Source organism: Pholis gunnellus (genome assembly GCF_910591455.1).
Source record: "Pholis gunnellus genome assembly, chromosome: 11".
NCBI lineage: Eukaryota > Metazoa > Chordata > Actinopteri > Perciformes > Pholidae > Pholis > Pholis gunnellus.
The window spans coordinates 6472012-6491506 of record NC_136538.1 but is presented as its reverse complement, the minus strand read 5'-3'; the positions used below and the strand labels follow the sequence as shown (position 1 = coordinate 6491506).

The 19495-nt window shown below is 43.8% G+C and overlaps 1 protein-coding gene across 1 annotated transcript in view; it reads left to right on the top strand.

The window, feature by feature from the left end:
- dntt (deoxynucleotidyltransferase, terminal) overlaps window positions 1-14256 on the top strand; it is a gene marked incomplete at its 5' end in the record, with an annotated part of 73544 nt that extends 59288 nt beyond the window's left edge. Inside the window, one exon of the mRNA XM_079169037.1 lies at window positions 14090-14256. Coding sequence (XP_079025163.1) covers window positions 14090-14176 — 87 coding nt within the window. The 3' untranslated portion in view covers window positions 14177-14256. The remainder of the gene's footprint in view (window positions 1-14089) is intronic.
- Between the last annotated feature and the right edge of the window lie 5239 nt (window positions 14257-19495).

The following is a 19495-nucleotide window of genomic DNA, read 5'->3' as shown; positions in this document are numbered from 1 at the left end:
GCTGCTTGGCTTTTCCAAGATCTTTCCTTTTTCAAAATGTTGGTTTATGTGGGTCGCTGCCCTTTGAAGATGAACACAATAGATGTCGGCTGGCTCAGGTCATAAGAAGCACGATAACATCGCAACGCAGTTATGTGATACAGCAACCAATTTGACCCCCGGCCACCACAATCCCCCCCCCGATGTCAATCCCATTGCACACCTTGGGATGATCTTGATCGGGTTTAAACAGCGGGACACTCCTGGTTCCATGTCGTAGTCGTTGCCGTGATGTGTGGCGGTAAATGTCAGCGCCAAAGGTAGTCAAGAGTGCCACTGAACACAGGTTTCTTTCTTCTGTTCACAAAAACCTTAACTGGACCATGTGGGAGAATAGACCGGAGAAAGGACTGGTTGCTTTACTTGTTCACTGTAACGACCGTGGCACGATCACACATGGAGGTCCTCCCTGGAAAAAGATCATTTTCTGCCAGTATTGTGGCTGAGCTTGCAGAAGACTAAAATCCTGTTTGATAAACTATAAGTTCCAACGAAAGGAATGTATCTTAAATGTCCTCCTCACTTTTTCACCTGCCTTGTGCAGTTCACACCCAAAATAGCATCTAATCAATACAGACGGAATACAGATCACAGCAAATACCATTAGATCTGTAATTACCTGGAAAGCATATCCAGATCCAGATTGTATTGCAGGTGTAAATGAGGTCTTTGTATTCTTGCAAAGAAAGCAGTTCCGTGGGGACAATATAAATGCTGCGTTTGAAGGCAAAGAGAGCTCTTTTACTCTCGCTTTCATTCCTGCTCATACAATCCCCTCACACGTTGGAAACCTCCTGGTTTGATCATTTATTGCTGCACTTTTGGCTTGGTTGTTATCTCTCAGTGATTCATTTGCTACCAGTCTGTGTGCAGGCGCTATATTCAGGATCTCCTCTACACGATTGGAGGGCCTCTGTCGATTCTCCGTCCACGTTAACGCCATAACCGCGCAACAGGTCAGAGTGTCTTCTCGCGTTTATTCATGATGAAGAACCCTGTTCTCCTCCGAGGGAGCTGCCACTCAGTATTACAAAGACGGGTGTGCTGTAAAGCCTGCACACATTTCCGTTTTCTGCCAGTCAAAACGGGGTTCAAGGAATTTTTCCCTTCAGGGATTTGCTTTGATCACGCCAGTTTGGACGTTTTCCCTGCTATGTCCCCGAGTTGGTCTTGAAAGGCTCTGACTGTAAGACGGAAGCCGAGTGGAATGATTGCAGACAGGTAAATCAGCATGTGGGTGTGATGGATTATACAGTGACAACATTCGTTGAGTGTAATGTGAAGGTGTGTGCAGCGACGTCTAGTTCTAACCAGTCTCTGGTCATGACTTGTGCTCTACTGTTGCTTTCACAAAAATATTTTTTGCATTTGGCAAAGGATGGATACAAAGCCTTATAATTTGTTATAGTAGACAGCCTAAATGTCACATTTTGGTTCAGCAAATCTGAAGCAAGAGTTGTAGCTGGAAAATTCAAATCAGCTGTCTTACGTGTCGGTCCACGTGATGGAAAGGTCGTTAAAACATCAAGATATTCATGAGAACAAATGTGCGAGAACCCTTCTTTTGTCCTCCCTTCCCGCGAACAAGAGTCCTGTTCGCTCCAACCACCCAAGTAATGACGCCCCCATGACAGGTGAACAATGCAAATATGGACATTCATTTCAGGATACAGTTGCCTTGTGATTGGGTCGTTCCACATAGAGGTCAGAGACATAATTAAGGAACTTTAATGGGAATGATCGGGGAGTGTGAAGTGGGAGGGCTGCTGCAATAATGTTGCATATATAGAGGTAGCCGAGTGTTACGGAGCCAGTTAATAAATGTTTTACTGGCTGATTTACTGATATGATGATAGTCTTTTTTTAAATGTATTTCTTCAATTTGAATTTCACATGTATTTTGTTTACATTTCGCGTTTACCTGAAGTTGTGCAATATGTTCCATATCTGTTATCTTCCATCAGCTGTTCACCGCCGAATACACAACATGCAGACAGCAGACACTGTAGAAACAAAGCTACAAGTCTGCAGCCATGCTAGAATCTCTGTGAGGCACCAGTGATGCTTTAAACTGAAGGCTAACGGTTAGCACACATAACATTTACCATGTTCACCACCTTAGATTAGCGTATTGGCATTACTGACATTGGCTAATTAGCACTAAAGACGAAGTACAACTGGGGCGGATGGGAGTATCCTAGTTTTGTAGGCACCAACATAGATTGGTTGAGTATATGGTCGTGTGGCTTCAGGCTAATCGTTGTCCAAGACTGGCAGAGAGGCAAGAGGAGTGTCCAATTATGGACATGGGTGACTCCATTTTGTTGCATAATCAGTCTGGGAGAGAGGTGTGTGTGGCAGGTGTGTGTAGATCCGGGAGCCGGGAGGTGAGCCACGCGCTCAGGAGAGGGAAGAAACACTGTCACGGGTAGTTTAAGTTTAGAACTTTAAGCTGTAGGTGGTTAATGAAAAGTCAAGGCATCACCAACGTCTTGGAAGATTCCTTCTCCTGGCACCCTAGATATGTGTAAGAACTTTCATGGTAATCCATCCAAACATTGTCCAGACATCTCACGCAAAAACCCAATATGTCAGCTTCATGATAGCTGTGGAGGAAAAGTCACCAAAGTCAGTAGGATTCATGGTCTGATAACCATGAATGTATGTGCAAAATGTCACGGTAACAATTCCAATAGATATTTAACTCTAGACCAAAGCAGTGGGCCAACAATGGACCAAACTTCTTCACCATGTTAACCATCTCCACTGCCTCCAAATTCATCTGCCTTCCCACACCCAGTCTATCAGACATGAACCACAGAACCACAATATCAAATGACTCTGGTCTCTCCCGAAACCAATCAGCAGAAGTTGTGTTCTTTCTGCAATAATCTGCCATGCTGACACTGTTGTGAGCTGGGATGAATGAGTGCATACATGAAGGTTTTGTGCACTGTTTATATCTGATATGTATATCTGTGTGTTTCTGTGTTCTGGCTATGGAAACAAATAGCCCTCTTGGAGAAATTAATATAATGATCCCTCGAGCCTCGGCTACCAAGAACAGATTCAGTCCCTCATTGGGCCAATGGATGTTGTAAAAATGTTATTTGTGAACACAAAAAACAACATGTTACTGTAAAAAAGCCATCACTGAAACTGTTTCATATAAAAAAGCCATCAGTAAACTGGCAGCATATAATGCTTCCAACCAGATCGCATGGGGAGGCGTATAAATAGCACAACATTTCCGTCATTTCAGTGTGTCAGTATTCAGTATTTTAGGTTTTAAGCGTAATTCACCCCACATTGTTACCGTGAAACGATCATGGTAATGTTTTGGCTATAAAACTACGGTGATGGATGCAACAAATCCACTTAGTTTGGTATGAGAAAAACATGATGGTTTAAAATAAGTACCTAAACTATGTAAAATGCGTATAGGACCATTAAACAGGAAACGCGTCACCAAAGTCACTAACGTCCTTAATGCAGGATGGATGCAGGGATGGATGCAAAGGGACGAAGCAGGCAAAAAAACAGTTCTGACTTCCACTTTCTGTAGAAGGAGAGCTTCTCATTCCTGTTTGGCAGATAGTTTGTGCTTCAGTCTTATGTTTCAATTCATCACTTTCTGTAGTCGGAAAAGATTCTGTTCATGCCTGACAGCACAGTTTCTCTGGGGTAAATCGGGCAAATCTAAAAACATCACAGGGAAAGGCTTTCTTTTTTTTTTTAGCTTTAAATTTGTGATTTATGTCAACGGGACAAGAATATTTTTCCATGACAGTGTTGCCGAGTGCAGCTTTAGCAGGCTGGCATGTGATGCTTGATGTGAGAATGTGCTAAGGGAACGCAAACAGTCATGGCAATGAAAGAGGGAGGAGAGAGAGATAGAGAGATAGATAGATAGAGTGACACATGAAGACACGGGAAGAGACAGGAAGGTTTTGTCGTCATTCCGTTATCCCCGACGAGGCTATATCAGCGGGATGGTCATCTAATCAGCCTTCACAGTGGGACAACTGCATCGGTTAGCATCAATGATAAATCATATTGACAGCTATTGCCTGACAGAAGGGGGGTAAATGATAGAGGAGGGAATGGGGAGCTGTTGAAAAATAGACTGAAATTAAAGGGAATTAAGGAGGAGAAAGAAGAGTGATGGACACAGCAAGGTGAGGGAACATTTCTAAAAGAAGAGAAAGACATTCAGGATAATTGCATGAATATTATCCATTCACTCACTGTACTTGAATTTCACCACCCCCACTTTTGCCCCCCCCCCCCCTCCTGTCACCCGTCTCACCATTGCCACCTCACCCGCTGCACCTCTGCCTCAACTTCTACAGCCTCCCATCCACCCACACAGTGCCTGTTACCAGTGCCTAATGGCTGAAGATAGAGGATAATAAGTATTTATAGATTGAGCCTGCGTTTTGCATCACAAAAAAAAAGAAAGAAATTAAATAAAAGACTCTCACACATGCTGCAATCTGTTTTTCTGTAATTGCAGTGTAAAGAGAATAAATGAGTCGACTCTGTGAACTGAGGAGAGAGAGGACAAAGAAGGCAATATAATGAGAGAGACGGAGATGTTGGGAGGTGGGGGCTGCATATAGGGGTTGGACTGAACCGGGGGGTGTCGGCTCACTCGGGTGACAGATTCCGCTCCATTATTGATGAAAGTGAACGGCAGAAGGTTTCAGGAAAAGGCCCGGTGTTGGGCCGTGTTCGCTTGCCATGTAACATTAATTGACACAACCCTTGCGGTGGTACAGGCACCCGTCCGTCCGGGGCTCCTGTTTCAGTTTGCGCCATGATTTATTTACAGGGACACTCGACTGAACAATCATTGGGGTGGCTCGGGCCTATCTTGTGGTCTCTTTGCTGCCATGTCCTCTAAAAAGGCATGGCTGGTCTCACTGTAGAACAGCAGGAAAAAGGAGCTCATGTTGCAAGAGGTGTTCAGTTCATGTACGAACAAGTCTTTAAACTGAACGGACTGTACTTAATCCTCACTGTCACGGAACGAATCAGTGAGTACTTTTTGTCAGATCAGATGCTTACTTGGTTGATGGCTTACTAAAACCAATGTATCCTCATACAACGGTTCGCATTGTATCCTACGACATTTTTGGTGCATTTTTCTACTACTGTCCAGCAATGGGATCAATCATTGCGTCAGCGCAAGCCTGATGTGCTTCGGCAACAAAACTACCCGTAGGTTTAGGCTCAGAAGGGCTTTCCAGACGTCCCTCTCCCCAGCAATCCTTTCAAGGTCCTCCCTGGGCAAAGAGAAAGATAATCCTCCCATCTCTGAAGCTGAGCCAGTCAGCCTACGAAAGGAGGCCAATTTTAACTGCTAGCATCCATGGTTTCGTTCTTTGGGTCACTGCTCAAGAGCTCATGAAGATAGGTGAGGGTCAGAACCTAGATGGACTGGTTATTCAAGAGCTTTGTCTTCCCGTCTCAGCTCCGTCTTCACCACAATGGTACAGTACAACACTGCTGCAACAATCAAACCATATCACTTCTTCTTTATTGAAGATGTATGATCTCCCTTGCTTGGGGCATTGACTCACTCCCAAGCCGGAGGGTGCAATCCACCCTTTTTCCGGCAGAGAACCATGGTTCTCAGATGTGGAGGTACCGACTCTCATCCCGACCGCCTCATACTCGGCTGCCCAACAATGTCCTCAGCATCTTAGGGCCCTTGCCAAATCAGGATCGTATTGAAACCGTATTGAAAATTTAATGACAGGCTGCTTAAGTCTGTAGTGATCTAATTACTGTTCAGTCGATCATTCAGTCTTTGCGAAAGTAATTTTGGCTAAAAATCAGAACAGATCATTAGATTATACAATTGATTTTGCAAACTGCTATTTGGTTAAGAGGCATCATGGATGAAGACTAACTGGGTGGGTTGGTTTACCAATCCTCATGTGATAAAGACTATTTGCTTAAGTGCTGGAGCACGGTAGTTAAGTTGTGGCTAGATGCAAAGGTGATGTGACCACTGTTCCTACGGTGGTTTTCATCCATTAAAAACAAAAAATGTAAGGATGTTTTGACTCCTTTGTATCCCAGTTAGAATACTATTGACTGAGAAAAAATAATTAGATTCTATGTGCCGCTAAAAGCCTACCAGGAGATGCCAACAGGGCGTTTTTCCCAATGCGCTATACCTATAGACAAAGAGAAGCACCTGAGACTGTCTGTGTGGGAGGCAGTCCCAGGTAAACAGAGCTAGTTCTGTACTGAACTAAATATGACCGAATGTACTACTGAACTGAAGAATTAGTGCAAACGTCATGGCACTATAGCTTTGAAAAACATCACTAAACGATAGGCAGTGACTACAAATCCAGACGAAACAAAAATATTACATTTATCACTACGATTGATAACCACGAGCGAATGTAAATGTTTCATATATAAATCTCTTTAGCAACCCTGCTCTCAGTCAATGTCACACGTTGATGATTCAGCCTGTTCCTAGTTGATGAAAGGTTGTAAATGAGCTATTCTGAACACTGTCTGTTGATCAGAGCCCTCCAGCACAGAGGTGACTCGTTTTCTGTTTGCAGAACCAACAACTCCCGTGTGTTTTGACGGAATATGAGAGGGCAAAGCAACGGTAAGAAGCCGCAGCTATTTTTGTAATGGTGCAGGCATACAGGATGTGGCATGAGATTTTTTTTTTTTTTGTCTCTGTTTGACCCCTAGAGACCCTGTGCTGGAACCACGGTGCGATTAGAAGGAATACATTATTTAGCCAGTGTGAGCCTTGACATGACTCATGACAAAATCAGATCACTTCTTTTCTTCTCCTTTTCAAAAGCCGTCTGCTCTGAGCGACCGCGCTCTGACACTCCCACCACAAAAGTCTCTCTGCCACAAAAGCATCTAACGAAAAGCAAACCGAAGGCACCTTAAATTAAATTGGCGGGGGAAGAGATGGCACATTTGCCAACATGTTCCTCGCTCTCAAAGCGAACCATTTCCCAATGTAGGAAACTGTTCAATGATAGAGAAGAAGGACAATATTTGCCAACCTTCAACTGAGGACGCATATTGGCAGTTCTGTGTTGGATGATAATATTTAGAAGCACAGCCAGGAAAGCACTTTGAATAAAAAAATGCCATTTATTTATAAGTTTTGGGATCTCTTGATATGTGCACCCGTGCAAAAACCCCAGAGAAGTGCTGCTTCCTTTCCCACGAAGCTCTGACAGAGTCTCTCTGTAAGCACACAGTCCAGGGCCCAGACACCGAAAATTACCCAGCGCCGCTTGATTATTACTGACACACACTATGCTGCACCTTCGGCTTCGCAAAGGGTCATTCACCATCACAGTGAGTTACCAAAATACAAAATGACTGCTATCAAGAAAATAAAGCCATGTGCACCAAGCCCACCAATGCCAAATAGAAACCCCCGAGTGGCCTTATAGAACAAATCCGCTGGCTGGTTCATGTGTTCTCTCACCACTCGCCAGTACTGAAGTCGCAGAATCAAACAGAATTCATTCATTCACAGACAGGGCACATTATTTTGATGATGATCAGAGTCAGCAATCTTAAAAAATAAAAAATCGTTTTTCAGTCTCAAAAGAATAGTTTGAAATTGTTTTTTTGACAGCCTATAGAATAAGAGCAAACCATATAAGTAATCGCAGCTTACTTTACCGTTAAATGTGTCTCCAAAACTCGGGGAAAACAAATTACTTTTGGAATTGTTTTCTGGTCACAACCTGCATTTCTAACCTTCAGGTTGTAGCATATACTCGCGCCCCAATCCCAGTCTCCAGTGGTGCGCCCGATCAAATGACCCTGAAGATCCCGGCTCATGTCGGTACAAATAAGCGTCATTATGATTCCCAAACTGAGCTCATATTTTGCAAATGTGCCGTTTTAATTGAGCAGAATGAAAAGGAGTGCTGAGGCAGCGGCATCCGATGACACTGTCAGGACGAGGAAGCAAATTGGTCACGCAAAACCAGCCCCTCCTCAACAAACCAATTAATTATTTATGGGCTTCAGTGGAGCCGAGAAAGTTAATTTATTGTTATCATTAGTAGAGCGTTCTGTTTGGGTCCATATGAGGAAGAGTCAAGCTACAATTACGGGCTCCACAGATTAGAGGGGACTTCGTATACGACGGTGGCAGACAGCCGTTCTCACACTTCACGAGGTCACGGGACGCCTCCAAACTTCAGGGAGATGATGGGCTAATAAATGAAAATTAAAAGGATGAGGACAACAAACAAACATCTTGCAAGGACAATTGTCCAAGCTGACATGCTGCGCGTCAGGAGGAATAGTAATTCAAGTTAGGGAGGAACTTTTAAGTGGTTCTTGCTGATACCTCTATATGACCTACATGAGCAAACAAGACCATCCGGGGAAACGTAGACTATTTCTGTATATTTATTCGTAATGCCTGTCATTGGGTCCGTTCCTCTACACAATAAGGCAAAGCGATTTCACCGGAAACCACTGCTGATGGAGGCCCAGGCCGTATTGCTGGCCCACTGTAGGGAAGGGGGGGCACGGGAGAACCAGAACCAGGACTGAGCGGGGCAGATTGTTAGACCCTGCTGCAGTAAAATAAGAGGTTTTTTTAAAAGGGACTCTGGTTCTCGGAAACAGCACTACTTTTGTCCGCAGGGACGACCAAAACATCCCTCAAAAAGGGACTTTTTTAGTACCTGTCCTAAAATAATGTCTTAAAATGAATACATTGTCATTACATCTGTATTGTGGAGTTTGGATAAAACTAATAATAGTGGCTCTACTGTTGTAATTTATCTTCAGTAAATAAGATGTATGTAGCTTTCGTCTTCACTGCAGTTATGGATGTGCAGAAAGTACATGGTTAACATATTGTATACACATACTCGTGTAACCCATGTGACAAAGGGTCGAACACACATCGTCTCTGTAGCACCTGCAACCACACCCAGCAGTGATGTCACGGGGTACTGACACACACATGGGGTACACTTCTACATCGCTGCAGCAATGTGAGACGTTCAACCACTCACATTTGTGTCGCTCATTAAGCTGACAATATTGAAAATATTGTGTTTTAAGATTTGTTTCTATGCATAACTTCGATAATAATAAATAATTCGTTGAAAACTTGATTGTTCTCATGAGCATTTCAAGGCCGATGTATCCAGCCGGAATTAATACAGTAATAATAATAATGAGGTTTTTAAAGTGCAAACAAATTACATCTTTCTTTGCATCCATGACGAGCGAGAGAGAAGCCGTTTGTTTGCCCCGGCTCGATACCAGGCATGGCGACCCACTGAAGGACTATGTCATGGACGGTCATTGCTTCATTCAACTCCCTTTATTCAACGATAATGGTGTGCAAATGAAAACATGCATTCAGAAGTTCTGCTTTGGCAACATCACAAGGATGCTGGAAAAACAACAGAACACCGACGCTTTCATCACACTTCTCTCTCTCAGACTCTCTGCCCCGTGTCCGCCCGTTACCTTTGGGCAGCCTAATCAACTAAATAACTCTGATTTGCAAATGTTTACTCCTCCACGGGAGCAGAGAGCCATAGCGCCGGGGACGCCGAGCGAGGACCCCGTTGTTTTCCGAGCAGGAATTCATTACGTGCTCCCCCTCCCCCTCATCTGCCTCCCTGCCCAAAGCACGGGCTGATTAGCAAGCCGGGGACGGATAGGTAATGACGATAACACTAAACTCAATAGCTGTTTTATAGGCGGCAGTGCTTTATGACGCTTGCACTAATTGCTGGTGTGATTAGTGAGGTGTCTGTGCCCTCTCTGGTTGCTCCGGCTGTCCTGTGATCCGAGCTCTCGCAGACCGGAGCACAGGGGAGGTGTGGGTGTGCGGCGGATCGTTGCAGGAGGAAGACACCGGGGCATAATCGACTTCCCACTTTTTTTTCTTTTTTTTTTTCTGCTCCTGTCAGCCTTTTTCCTGTGTGCTGCAATAAAGACAAATTAACTTAAAGGCAATCAAAGGATTTTTCCTCTTGATCTCTTGGCAATAAAGTAATCTATTTTTCTAACTTGTCAGTGAGAAGAAGAAGGTCCAAATAATACAAAAAAAAAATAAAAAGGAGACTGAGAACATTAACTGATTTGATAAGCTGATACTCCGGTGGGAAAAAACAAGAACATCACATTTCTGTCAGCCTTTGAGAGAGTGTGCCTTCATCTGATGGAAGTGTACCTTGGACTCTTCATATAAAGGTGGACGTCCTCAAACATGAAGTGCCGGTGAAAATACAACACGTTGAAACTGATTTTGAGAGCTTTATGCGGCATCTGCCTTTCAGTCTGACCTCAATACTCCAGTTCTTGATACGCAGTCATTGCTTTTGTGGCAGAGCAGAAAGTGAGACGCCCGCACACTTACTGAGGCTTTTGTTCACGTACGTTTTACTGCCAGAGAGTAGCTAAAAGGGACTTTGCATGGATTTCAGGTTGTTTGCATACTTCTCCTCATGACCTTTAGCTTGGTTCCCTTTGCAGCCTTGTGTTCTTCTTTCGGTTTCTAAAGATATCTCTCTCTCTTTCTCTCTCTCTCTCTCTCTCTCTCTCTCTCTCTCTGCCTGATACCGTCTTAATGCATTTGCATTGTTTATGTGACGTTCTTCATGTCGTGAAAGTCCCCCGTTTGTAGCGTTAAAAGATTAGCAACTGTGGAACTGTAGGCAATATCTTGTTTGTCGATAATAAAGTCAAACATGTGATTTGTGTTCAACATAAATATGTAATGAGGTAATTCAACCATGACTCCCAAGGTGCTTCACTAATCTTAAGAGTCGGCAGTTTAAATCAGGTTACTTTCAGATTAAGGATGAATTCAGCCACATTTGAATACCGTATTGTTCCCTTGATTAACAGCAGCAAACACGCATAGAGCAAGTTTTCCTTACTATGGAGACCTGGAGGTGGATGCCATCGTGTGTACATGTGATATAAGCTAATAAGTTTCTTCAGAAAGTGAATTTGATGAGATTGGTGATATTCAATCGCATCATTTCAAACAGAAATAGCCGTGAGTGGTGGTTCTAAAAATGGCGCTAAAAACAACTTGGAATAAAAACCGATAACAAAAGACGAGCTGATTTTTTGCCTTTTTCTAGTATAATTTGAGCGGTCATGCTCGTTTTGGGTTGTTATTGAGCTTTTCCTCCGTGTTTCTGTCCTTCAGGCGCTCGCTGGCAGGAAGGCGCTGAACAGCGATGCAGGTTTTTCTGTCCGTCTCCCTGCCTCCTCCTCCTCCTCCTCCTCCTCCTCCTCCTCTCTCTTTGATGTGTCAGTTGAGTCGGGCCAGAGCCGGGCAGGCAGCCATGTCCATCAGCCCCATCCATCAAGCGGTGGGCCGGGGCGGCAGAAAGAGCGAGGATGACGGGCAGCAGAGAAGGGGCAGATGTTTTCCGCAGGAACTGATATGTGTTCACGTCCGCGAAGGGATGTCATTACGCGGCGGACAGAGAAACATGTCGCTGATTAGCGGCTTATTAAGTCAAGGACACTGGCTCGCAGTAACGCGCGCGCGCGGCTTCCATCCTGGTGTGCCAGTCACTGAGAACCTCCGTGTCTCCGACAGATAACCTCTCCGTCTAATTAACCGCCACTCTGTTCGTAAACTCTAAGCTCCTTTTTGATATACCAAAATAAAAAGGTTTGGTTTTGCCATTTGGAGTATAGTTTCCCCGTGTGGTGTGCCTGAAGGGGAAGAACTCAGAAGTACATAAGGCTTGTGGATTTTTCTCTCACTGTGTTGTGCTAAGTAAATAAAGCAGCTTCTCCCCGAGGGCTCATAAGGATTGTAGGAATTGAGGAGAGTGGAAAGTGGAAGCAGAGAGAGGGCTTTCGCCCTAATCCAGGACAATGGCTAAATTGGTAGCGTGGAGAATCTCATCGGTTCCCTGTGTCTCTCCTTCAGTTGGATCTCCTGTAAGTCCTGTGCTGTTTGAAATGTGGATTTGCTCCAAATCACATCAGCCTCGTCTCCGTTGGTTCCTGTGTTTTCTTTCACTCCTCCCTGCCTCCACTTTTTTTTTTTATCACCTGCAAGTTCAATACAGTGCGGCCTGCTGCATCATAAATTGCAGCGATCTGTGTTTTGAGCGGTGAGGGCAATAAACGGGTTCAGGGTTATGAGCACAATGAAAGATACAGGCAGTGGAGGAGCACATAATGGGCCTCGGGATGGTTTCACTCAAATATAATATTGTTTTTCATTTTTTTTTATATTAAAGAGCAATAATACTTCAAGGGACGGCGTGGTTTTGTGTACAAGAGAAAATGAGAAAAGAACTAATGTGACACCGCACATTAAAACTCTGGAACTTGGTCTCTCCGGAGATTTTCTCTGATGTCCATCAACTGTTACTCGTATACATGAGATGGAAATCTGCCTCCAAGTTTCTATAATTTATCTACCCCATTTTACAGAAACCAGTTTGACCGTTTACATGACATTCAAGAAACTATACCGGAGAAAGCCGACTGTGACCCGGTTACTTCATTTCATTTAATCCCACTGAGTGCAAACGAGAACAGCTAGCACCTAACGCAGCGAGACTTTCATGGAGCAGATTTTCCCCCCCAAAAAAAAGCCTTTGCACCCCAAATCCCTTTTCTATTCATCAGCAAATTGTTCAAAGATAAATATGACCTTAGGTTCTGTCAAAGATGTTGAAACATCGACTTTCGGCCATCATTACATTTTTCCGAACAGGTTCAATTTTCGGTGTTTTTCTTTGCGTCCGTCAAAATAGTTTGACCACTCAGAGCCACCGTAAATGGCAAAAATGGCATCCATAAACTGAGTCGCCTCGTTCGCTTGTCTCCCAGCACAAAAGCACTTTACGACAAACAAATACAGAGATGCTCAATGTAAAGATTGTGACTCAGGGAATCAGGGATGGTCACAAAATAGTAGTAGTAGCAGTAATAATGTACAGTATATACGACTATGTTTTAACGCTACAGCTCAGTACTATATATAGTTATATATATATCTTTTTACTCAGCCATTTTTTTTTTATATTTATCATTTTATTTTGCATAATGTGCTTGGAAACAAATTAGACAAAAACAAGCCAAAAACAAAAGGTGAACGGTGGAACTATCACCCATTGGGTCCATTGTAAACCTCACTCAACATTAACCTGTTTCCCTGTTTCATTGGGGGATTTCTATGGACCTTTCGAGTGCGCTCACTTTAACTTTTACTCCCAAATGCAGTGGTTAAGAAGACCTGTGATATGAACAAAGCCTAATGCACCGTGCACCCGAACCTCCCCGCCGCATGGCTAACCTGTCATTTGCATTATAAATAACAAGGCGGCATGTTAGGAGACGTGCCTGGTGGCGTTTTCCCCCTCTCCTGGCTGCCGACTAGTTGCACTCAGTTATGTCTGCCTCTCGGCCGGCAGCGGGAGCCGGCCCACTCGCGTTTTTTTTCCTGCCATCTCTTCGCAGCCACGTCAGGTCCAGTTTAACACTTGGAGGCAGGATGTGTCAGAATCACAGCCCTCTCTCTCTCTCTCTCTCTCTCTCTCTCTCTCTCGTCCTCTCCAGGCTGTCTCGCTCTCAAGGTGAGTCAGGCCTCGTCACCGCTCCTATGGAGACACAACTCATCGCATGGCCGCCGGTAGACGGCTGTAGTTGCCCCTGTCGCGGTATGTCAGGGAAAATACTGGTCTGCTGAAAAGTGCAATCGCTTAGAGAGCGAGGTTGGAGCGTTTATGGGTCGGAAGGGAGGTGGGCGTTCAAATGTAAATCGGCACGGTCGCTGTCTCAATTGATATTGACAGCTTGCAGCGGAGATAGGAGTACAAGCACTGCTAAGGCTGCAGAAAACATGAACACCTTCAGGAAAAGCGAAGCTCAAATTTGAGAATTTGCAAATTTGACCCGGTTTTGCAGAGACAAAATTCCTGCACATTCCTGCACACTGTCACCGTCTTTCTGTTTGTTTGTCCCCTCTCTCTCTCTCTCTCTCTCTCTCTCTCTCTCGCTCTCTCTCTCTCTCTAGAACGAGTTCCTGGCAGCCACGACTGAAAGGGACATCTTTGCCCATCTGGGTCTCGAGTACATGGAGCCCTGGCAGAGGAATGCGTAGGCCTCCGCTGCTCCCAGGCTGCATGACAACCCTGCAAGTGCATCAGTGTTGATCCCATCTGCTTGCCATTCTGCGGCTCTCCCGTGATTCACTTTCAAAACTGCTTCTCGATTCCCATAACAGTTTGGGGTTGTTGTTACTGCCTTTGTGCTTGTTGTTGTCTGGACTTGGTGCGATGATTCATAATTCTGCTTATTCACTGTTGTCTGTTAGCGAAGCAAACACTCCACCGCACCATTCAAGGATTGCCTGTCTGTAAGTGTTGTAATCATCGGCAGGACACAAAGACGAATCAGACGGAGTGCGAATCGCCCGAGGTGCAGGAGAGAGAGGCAGCCTGAAAGAAACGCAGGGGGGGGGAAAGCAGAAAACGGCGAGGAAAGCGAGGGGGGGGGGGAGCTTTTGTCGAGCAAAATGTTGTAATCACCCTCCTCCTGGCAGGAGAGTGCTCGACGCGAAGCTGAGCCAGGTCTCTGGGGAATGGAGAGGCAGGTAATGAGCTTCAGATAGAGGAGCGGTTCGGCGTCGCCATTTAGCTCCCATTTCAGCCGACCTCCACTGGAGATCATTTAGCTGGCGGCGCGGCAATACACAGAGACCCTCAGCCGCCGCCGCTCTTGTTCCACAATGAATCCCCTTTCCCCAGATGCTCGGCCGAAATTAGAGGCAATCAGCCGCACCGGGGAAAATCCTGAAGAATTCAGACGGAAGGTAAATGAGTCCACTAACCACATGAATGGGTCTCGGCATTCAAAGCAACTCCGGGCTCCGGCGCGTAAAACATCCATTATCTTACTGGCTTGACTTTGGCTCATGTTTTATGCATGACGGTCAATTATGAAGATTTGTGTCCTTATTTTCTTTCCGTATGGTTGCTCTGTAGGACAATGATTCACTGATGAAGAAACTGTATTGATCCCTGTGGGCAATTTGGGTAAATCCGCCCCGCTGTCCACACCCTAACCCACTTTCCCATGATGCTCAGTCCCCGGTTTATCCCATGGCGCCTCAACAAGAGCGGAGACAGATGAGAGCCGGGCATTCTAGTGAATCACTATTTAAAGATCTTTTAAGTAGAACAGTCCGGCACTTTGAGGACTCGACCCGGGCCTCCTGCCTCCACCCTTTCTTCGCTCTCCCTCTGGGTCTCTTTCTTTCTCTCCAACACAAAACGACAAAAAAGGCTCAGAGTTAACCAGATGGAGCGAGCTCCGGCACCCCCGGTCTCCTGGGTTATCTAATGTTTTCACATTAAACGGGGAAGAATTCTTACTAGAAAATAGGAAATCTCTCCAGAGTGAAAAAAAAATTAATAAATCAAGCTGACCTCAATAAATTTACATTTCTCCTGCTCTCGTTTTCCTTTTTTTTTTTGTTTTTCAAGTGCGAGTGGGATCTTATTTCAACTACCACATTGAATATTCACCAGTGTAAAGAGATTAAAAGGTTGTTGCACTCAATTTAAGAATTCACACGTTGTTGTTTTGGTCTCAGAGAGTGTTAAACTGTTTGTGAAGCTGAAAAGCATGGCTGCTCCAAAGCCCTCCATTCCTTTCCCCACGGAGCAATACCTTCGCGTGTTATCACAAGTTATTAAGTGAGACCGTCTCTTCTCTTAGTTACTCTATCTGACTGAACTGTAGCACGTAGCTGTGGATGCCTCACACAACAACCGATTATACTGGAGTGTTTCAACACTTAACCTCAGTGAACTGGAGGTAATTGCTGATTGTAATACAGAAATGAATTCACAAAAGCACGCACATGAACTTCAGACGTTTTCTGTCTCATCACAGGCTTTTCATTTCAGTGTTTACTTCATTCCCACAAGTCCTGCTTTCTAAATGTAACTTAAGTACAGAAGTATTCAAATACAAATGTACTTTGAGTATTCAAAGTAAAAGTACTCATAACTGAAAAATGACATATTATTGGATTGTTCATAGTTGTGTAAGGTAGAGCTCATTTTACCTGCTTTAAACGACTACTGTTGGCTAATTTAATCTACAACAATATAAAATATCTTATGAGCGTATATGTTTTGTGTATAAAGTTGCAATGTACAAAGTTACATTTAGTCAACAGTTGACTGAAAATCACAACACCTCCCTCTGAGCTGTAGTGGAGTTGAAGTATAAAGTACCTAAGAAATGTACTTGAGCACAGTACTTGAGTACATGTATTAGTATTATGCATATTAGTGGATGTTGAAGCATATCCTCGTAGGAGTTTTGAGCACAAATGAGCCAACAGTTAGTAGCACACTGTTTACTGGTTATTTTTCATTTATTTTAACATATTATATATTTAACATATAACATTTACATAACATTTTAAAAAAAACAGTCATATATAAATGGTAAGTATTCCTTTTAGGCTCAGATGTATATTAATACAATAAAACTGTTAAATATGTACAAAACGGTTATATAACCAAATACATATTGAAAAAGTAAATGTTTCGCTGAGTCATGCTCTGTGTGCATATGAGAGAGAGAGAGAGAGCAAGTACACCCGTACACCGCTGTGCACACCATTCGTCTGACAAGAAGCTAAAAACAAGCCTTCCCCCCTTGCAACAAACCGTCGACTTTGCCTCTATTATTATTCCCTCTCAGTAAAACAGCCCATTGACTTTTATTGTAAGATGCGTCAAACAAAGAATAACAGAGTGCCGGCCAGTTCTCGGACACTGTGGTACTTGCTGTTGCTCTACACTGGCTAAATATTTGGGGGAGGAATGACTTGACAAATTCTATTAACTCATTACCGTCCAAATTTCAATCTCGCTCGGAGAAATTGTTTTCTGCGGAGGTCCAACTCTGAAGCCTCACATCCAACTCATTTGTTTATGCATCACTTTCAGCCAATCACACGTGGCCTTTTTCTATGCAAATCATCGCCTTTGGCTCCTCGCAGTCTGGCAAACCCTTTATTTTGCGTGTTTGATGTCTGAGGTCTGACTGAGATGACAGATGTGTGAATATATGAAAAATTGCTTGCAGGAATTTGAATAAAAGTGCTTGATTCACTGACAAAATGTTTTTTATTTTGCCATCCAATCAGTTTTCATTTCTACCTATGCAATCATTTCCAGTCCCCAGTTTTCTCTCAGTGACGTTCGAGCGCCGAAAGCCTTCAATCATCGCAGTCTTGACAACCATTCTTTTAAATCAGCCAGATCCGTCATGGCACAGGAGCTTTATATTGACACCTCGATGGTGTATGCCAGCCAGGTCTCATTCATTCTGTTTCTTGCAACATCACAGCCTCCCTCCTGACCTTTTAACAAGCATGTGCAGTGGGTTACAGTCATGGATGGATTACCTACTGCCACCGGGCAAGGGCGCACTGGACCAGAGACTCAGTTTAAATTGATTATCAATTGTTGTTCTAACATTTCTTATTGGAAAGTCAACCAAAGCCTGTAAAAAAACTAATGAAAGAAAACAACCACAAAGACAAGAAATGACAACGAGATACAAAACAACTGAGAAGAGACACAAAAACGCAGATCGACTGCAAATATACGCGAAACGACGACAAAGAGACGAAAAATGACAAAGAATACTGCTTAATTACACAAGTCACACAAAATGATCACAAAAAACTACAACAAAGAGATACAAAACGACCACAGAAGAGAAAATCGACCACTAAGAGACACGACCAAAAAGGGAAGCAAAACAACTTCAAAGAGAGGCAAAACAACTACGAAGTGACGCAAATCAGCCACAAATATATACACAAAACGACCACAAAGAGATGCAAAACAACTACAAAGGGATGCAAATCAGCCACAAATATATACAAAACAACCACAAAGAGATGCAAAACAACTGCAAAGGGATGCAAATCAGCCACAAATATATACAAAACAACCACAAAGAGATGCAAAACAACTGCAAAGGGATGCAAATCCGCCACAAATATATACAAAACAACCACAAAGAGAAACAAAACAACCACAAGGTGAACAAAACAATTTGACAGAGATATGCAAATCAACCAGAAAGAGGTATAAAACAACTATAACGATACACAAAACAGCTACAAACGGACACAAAACTACAAAAGAGACACAAAATAACTACAAAAGAGACAAATAAATTAGCAAAAAGGCACTCAAAATGCCCACAAAGAAACTACTGGGGCCCTCATAATTCATCCGTGGATACATTGCGATGTGAAATGACGTAAGGTCATCCTGCAGCTCTGTCAATTTGTCACTGCAGATATTATGAGGTTGATTGAGGGAGCCGATGATATGGGAACGGTTTGCATTGATAGGGAGTGCTCAAAGATTAATGGGTGGCTCTTTGAGGAGGACACATGTACCCAGGGGAACATGCATCAGCCATAATGCCTCCCCAGCGACATTCTGAAGATAGAATATGAAGTGTCACTTTCCTCTCAAAGTCACGTGACGAAAGGTCACCATGAACAATGAATGACTAAGTGCCTAATGTGAATAATTGTTCAGAGACACCCCTCAGAAGTGAGAGCAAGCATCTGTGAATGAAATGCCAAAAAAGGAGCTGACACACAAATCCCGATCAGTTTAATTCTTATTATTATGATGATAACCATTAATGCAGCGAGAAACATCACGGTTTTCATCACAGCATATCTATCCTTTAATGTCAGACATCCAGCGGCTGGAGATGAGAGGACCGAAATAGATTGGGACCAAACGCCGATAATGTCTGCGCCAAGCTCCTTGAGCAAACCTTCTCTCGTATTGTATCAGAAGACAGTGATTTATTGGCTGTGCTGTAGGGGGCCTGAATGCATGTGTTGGGGGGCCAGTCAAAGCCAACGGCAGAAGGTGACAGAATAAGGACACTGTGTATCCTTGCCTCTCACGGCCTGTCACAACGTCAACTCAGCCGGAGAGAAGTGAAGCCGATGCGTGGCTTCGGCCGACTCTAAAACAAAAGAACAGAGGAGTGAACAGAAGACACTGCGCTCTGGGATGCCGGCGTTAAATGGAAATCAAGACTTTTTTTTGGTGCAGATCACTTTTGAAGCTGAGATTTCTCACATAGCGAATACAGGAAAAAAAAGTCTATATTGACAAAATTATTAAAACGAAGGTTCTGCTGAGAGCTTCTGCAAAACAAAGCCCTTTCAATAGGTCTGAAAAAAGGGAAATTTAATTGAGTGAAGATTTGTGTCACGAGTAAAGATGTTTAAAATGGATCTTGGGGATAATTTGCCCGCAAAGACAAACTCCCATCGGTGTCAACGTGACTTTCAGGCTCACTCAGTCTGACGACTACAGAGTGAGGTGCGGAGCCCCACGAGAACAATGGCGCA